The following is a 6000-nucleotide window of genomic DNA, read 5'->3' as shown; positions in this document are numbered from 1 at the left end:
AGGATAACATTAGCGATTCAGCCAGGAAGTCAGTTTCCAATAGTACTTATAAAACTTAAATATCTATATGTTATCAAGGTAAGTAAAATTTACAACACGAAGGGCTCAAAATGCTGTGTGAAATAGGAGTAGAAGTAGAGGTCTTTGCTCATTACTTGGAATCTGAACTAATTAGAAATCTTACATTAATATAACAATATGATTTCAGTTAAGAATGGACCATTGGCTTGAGAAAGTAGCTTAATCATTCATTTGTATTCCCTAAATTATTTCCTTGAAAGACAATGGCTGAACTACCCCTTTTAAGGTATTCCCATTAAAATTCCACAAGTTCCTTAATGTAACCAACAGCTTCCAAGTTGGACATTCACCAAAGTCACAGAAACTTAATGAAGGAGAAGAACAAGTTCAGTGTATCTGTGACAGGCCAGAAGGTCAAGTGAGCTCAAGGACAGACAACTCATAAGGAAATACAATCAAAAGCATGTTAAAAGACTAGCCTTCCAAAATAAGCTTTCTGAAAACAAGTTTGACAAGAAGACATATGCTCCTGAAAAAAATTTTAGACTTTTTTTTATTCATTGATGTTGTAAGACTATAAAATTATGATTCAGAAGAAATAATTTGTGCATATTAAGCAATTTGAAATCATGACTTATGCAGCATTCCAGTTACATTCAGGCTACTGTGCTAGGAATTCTGGGATGTAAAATATGGAAATACCAAATATTTTTAGAGTATGTGTGATCTTTATATTACATAATTTGTTAGCAGCCCATGCCATTTATAGAGCATTCAGTAACTCTATTAACTGCTCCTCAGTTCTTGCTGATGATACATCTCTAAATCTACAGAGTGAAAACGATAAACAGGAGTGCTACATTGTGGAGTATTAATGTTGAAAAATGTAATAAATTCCCAGAGTTATCTTCCCTAAAATGTTTATAGTCAAGGAGTTACTGAGTTTTAGAAGGCCCTTCTGTAATAGACTAATCGTTTTCAAGGCAAATGCTGTAAACTCTACTGTCAATCAATTTAATAACAACTGTAATTTTAAAAGATACAAGGCCCTGGCCACTTACTAAAAAGGGCAAAGACAGCATAAAACTTCAGAAGATGGAGTCTTCAACTTATAAGGCCACTTGCATATCTCCTTTCTGTTTATTTGGACCAAATGTTCACAAATGGACTCTAAACAATGAACACAAATCTTTTAGAATGATAGGCTAGCTCTGAACAATGATGCAAATTTTTTAGAATGATAGGCTAATTTTCAAGAGGGAAATTGCAAAGAGAAAATAAATTGCAATCAGGATCTTAGTTCATCTCATAGAACCTAAAGCCTCAACTTTCTTTTTCGTAATTTTCTTTCTTTTGTTTCCTCTTCTTTCTCCAGGCTATCTTTTAGAACTGAGCACTTAAATACACCTTTATATGCACAAGCCAAACGAGACCGCATTTAATTTGTGACTCTCTGTAGCTATCCCTAACATACTGGTCTTAATAATTCCCAAAATACCAATTTCACTATTTTGGTTCTTTAAATTTATGCTTTCAACTTTATTTTTATAGCTTCATTGACATGTAAATGAAAAACTACACATACTTAAAGTGTATAATTTGACAAATTTTGACATATGTTTACACCCATGGGACCATCCCCCGTAACCACAGTCAACTTAATAAACATTTCCATTCTCTATTGTAATCCATCAGGTCTCACTTCATTTCCCACACCCATTCCAGGTAACCACAGATCTGATTCTGTCATGGGCCTAGTTTATTTGCAACTTCTAGACTTTTATATAAACAGAATCATACTCGTGTACTCTTTTTTTCTGACTTTTTTCAGCATAACTCATTTGAGATTCAGTCATGTTGCTTATTAAATGTAAGCATCAACGGGCTTCCCAGGTGAGCCTAGAGGTAAAGAACCCGCCTGCCAATGCAGGAGACCTAAGAGACATGGGCTGGATCCCTGGGTTGGCAAGATCCCCAGGAGGAGGCCATGGCAACCCACTCTAGTGTTCTTGCCTAGAGAATACCATGAACAGAGGAACCTGGCAAGCCATGGTCTATAGTGTCACGAAGAGTCAGACCCAACTCAAGCGACTTAGCCACATGCACACACATAGCCTTTGAGTCTGGCTTCTTTCACTTAACATGATGCATTTAAAATTAATCCATGTTATTGAATCAATAGCTCATTCCTTTTTATTGCTTGATAGTACTTCATTGTATAAATGTTAACAAATTTTGATTATTCATTCACTAGCTGAAGAACATTTGTGTTCTTCCAGCTCTTGGCAATTATGACTAATCAGCTACATATATTCATTATAGGTTTTCATGTGAACAAATACTTTCATTCCTCTTGCATAATTACCTTTGTTTAGGACAGCTAGGTTTTATGGTTAGAGCATATTAATTTGTAAGAAAGTATCAAAATCTTTAGAGACTCATTGTACAATTTAGCATTTCCACTAGCAATGTATGAATGTGCCAGTTATTCCACATTCTTGTTAGATTTGGAATTATCAGAGTTTTAAATTTTATTTTAGGCATTTTAATAAATGAGTGGTACTATGACATTTTGGCTTTTATACGTATTTTCCTATTGATTAATGATTCTGGTTATCCTTTAACATGCTTATTTGCATCTATACATTTTCTTTGGTTTATTTGGTTTCCCAAAATACAAAGTTAATTCACAGAAGGATAGTCTTTTCTACAAGCAGTGCTAGCACATTTGAATATCAATATGTTAGATACCTTGAGTCATGTATAAAATATAATTCAAAAAACCATACATTGAAATATAAAATTTTAAACTATAAAGTTTCTAGAAGAAAATCTTTTGACCAAAGGTCTAACTAATATTTCTTGAATACGACAGTAAAAGCATCAGCCATAATTGTGATAAACTTGACTTTATCACAATTAAAATCCTCTGCTGTTCAGAAGAAAGAGAGAAAGAAAAACAACAAGTCACAGACTGAGAGAAAATATTACAAAGCATATGTATGTTAAAGAGTTTATATTCAGAATATTGAAACGTCTTGCAACAATTAAGAACAATAGCAAAAAATATAAATATGGCAAAAAGTTTTAACAAGCACCACACCAAGGAAGATACAAAAATGACAAATACATGAAAATACGCTGTATATCGTTGTCTACTTGTTGCTGTTGTTCAGTCGCTAAGTCGTGCCTGACTCTTTGTGACCCCATGGACTGCAGCACGCCAGGCCTCCCTGTCCATCACCATCTCCTGGAGCTTACTCAAACTCATGTCCATTGAGTCGGTGATGCCACCCAACCATCTCATCCTCTGTCATCCCCTTCTCCTCCTGCCTTCAATCTTTCCCAGCATCAGGGTCTTTTCCAATGAGTCAGCCCTTCACACCATGTGGCCAAAGTATTGGAGCTTGGCATCAGTCCTTCCAGTGAATATTCAGAGTTGACTTACTTTATGATTGACTGATTTGATCTTGCTGACCAAGGGAATCTCAAGGGTTTTCTTTAGCACCACAATTTGAAGGCACAATTCTTTGGTGCTCAGCATTCTTTATAGTCAAACTCTCACGTTCATACATGACTTTGGAAAACCATAGCTTTGACTATATGGGTCTTTGATGGCAAAGTGATGTCTCTGCTTTTTAATACACTATCTAGGTTTTTCACAGCTTTCCTTCCAAGAAGCAAGTGTCTTTTAATTTCATGGCTGCAGTCACTGTCTGCAGTGATTTTGGAGCCCAAGAAAATAAAATCTGTCACCGCTTCCACTTTTTGCCTATTTGCCATGAAGTTGTTTTGAATATTGAGTTTTAAACCCATTCCCTTCCATTTTAGTTCACTGTTTCCTAAGATGTCAGTGCTCACTCTTGCCATCTCCTGCTTGACTTGGCCAATTTACCTTGATTCATGGACCAATGAATGTTCCAGGTTCCTAGGCAATATTGTTCTTTACAGCATCAGACTTTACTTTCACCACCAGACACATCCACAAATGAGCGCTGTTTCTGCTTTGGCCCAGCCATTTCACTGTTTCTGGAGCTATTAGCAATTGCCCTCTGCTCCTCCCCAGTGGTATATTGGACTCCAGCCTGGGGTGCTCATCTTCCTAAATGATGAGTGTCATATCTCTTTGCCTTATCATACTGTTCACGGGATTCTGGTGGCAAGAATACTGGAGTGATCTGCCATTCCCTCCTCCAATGGACCATGTTTGGTCAGAACTCTCCACTGTGACCTGTCATCTTAGGTGGCCCTGCATGGCATGGCTCATAGTTTCATGGAGTTATGCAAGCTCCTTGGCCATGACATTGAATCACTGTCTATTAGAGAACTACAAACTAAAACCACAGTGGAGTACCAATTCATATCACTTAGAATGGCTAAAATTAAAATACCGATTATAGTGAGTAGTGATACATCTATGGAACAAAAGCCACTCTCTTATTGCTACTGATAGGAAATATGAAATGGCATAACCACTTTGGAAATAAGTTTAGACAAGAGAAATGCAAACATATGTCTATACACAGCCCTGTACATGAATGTGTGTAACAGAATTCCTTGTAGAAGCACATTAAAAACAAACAAACAAACAAACAAATAACCATCATCCAGTGAATGGATTAACACAGTATTCCCACTATTCTAATGGAGTCACCAAAATAGAAAACAGCCACTTTTTAAACTGCAAGTATAATATTTAGAAACAAAAGGGAATATTCTATAAGGCCAATGTACCATCCCATATCATCTAGGTGATGAATAAGAGTTATATAAAGTACAAGTCTCTTCCTTATTTATAAAAAGAAATAATAAGGTTCAGAATCTTACCTATATACTTATATCCTTCTTCCCCATTTACTATGGGTCTCAGCCAAGTTGACCTAAGCCTCAAATTAGTAGACACATGGGCACCTTGAGGAGGGTAGAGTGTAAATAACATTTCAATTGCACTGTGCTTCTTGATGATATCAGAGTATTTTTCACGGTCTTCTGTAAAAAGAATAAAAAACAACATTCTTTTTTAATTTTAGACCTTTTGCAAAATTTCATATCCCTTTCTTTTAGGGATGAAAATTAAAAACTATTGAAACATTTGAATGCTAATGGTTATTGAACATAGTTAGACAACATAGTTCTCTTTAGCCAAAATACTTTACCAAAAATCTGGTCTTTCAGATAATTCCTAGCAAAAATTAAGGAGTAAAGGCTTACAAGTAGAATTCTCTAACACTATCAGTCTAAAGCAGTGCCGTTAATAGCTTTGAAAAAAAGTAAGATAACCAACTAATAGCATTCATATAATATATACTATAACATAATCATATTTTAATTGCCATTAAACAATAATCTGAGAAAAATATTGAGTAAATATAGAGTTCCATAAACTGCTGCTGCTAAGTCACTTCAGTCGTGTCCAAGTCTGTGTGACCCCATAGACGGCAGCCCACCAGACTCCCCGGTCCCTGGGATTCTTCAGGCAAGAACACTGGAGTGGGTTGCCATTTCCTTCTCCTCCATAAACTACAACTACTGAATCAATGGGAAACAGATGGAGAAACAGTGGAAACAGTATCAGACTTTATTTTTTTGGGCTCCAAAATCACTGCAGATGGTGACTGCAGCCATGAAATTAAAAGACGCTTACTCCTTGGAAGGAAAGTTATGACCAACCTAGACAGCATATTCAAAAGCAGAGACATTACTTTGCCAACAAAGGTCCATCTAGTCAAGGCTATGGTTTTTCCTGTGGCCATGTATGGATGTGACAGTTGGACTGTGAAGAAGGCTGAGCGCCGAAGAATTGATGCATTTGAACTCTGGTGTTGGAGAAGACTCTTGAGAGTCCCTTGGACAGCAAGGAGATCCAACCAGTCCATTCTGAAGGAGATCAGCCCTGGGATTTCTTTGGAAGGAATGAGGCTAAAGCTGAAACTCCAGTACTTTGGCCACCTCATGCGAAGAGTTGACTCATTGGAAAAG

At 36.5% G+C, this 6000-nt stretch overlaps 1 protein-coding gene across 1 annotated transcript in view; it reads right to left on the bottom strand.

Annotated features, from left to right (window-relative positions):
• Positions 1 to 699: 699 nt before the first annotated feature.
• Positions 700 to 6000, bottom strand: part of LOC147354993 (IQ domain-containing protein M-like) — a 152656-nt gene continuing 147355 nt past the window's right edge. The window contains exon 5 of the mRNA XM_086349358.1: positions 700 to 5010. Coding sequence (XP_086205484.1) covers positions 4811 to 5010 — 200 coding nt within the window. The 3' untranslated portion in view covers positions 700 to 4810. The remainder of the gene's footprint in view (positions 5011 to 6000) is intronic.

The sequence above is a fragment of the Bos grunniens genome, chromosome 17 (assembly GCF_055505025.1).
Source record: "Bos grunniens cultivar Pamir isolate PY7600 chromosome 17, Bosgru_T2T1.0, whole genome shotgun sequence".
Classification (NCBI taxonomy): domain Eukaryota; kingdom Metazoa; phylum Chordata; class Mammalia; order Artiodactyla; family Bovidae; genus Bos; species Bos grunniens.
Note: the sequence above shows the minus strand (reverse complement) of the source record. Positions and strands in the feature narration are given on the sequence as shown.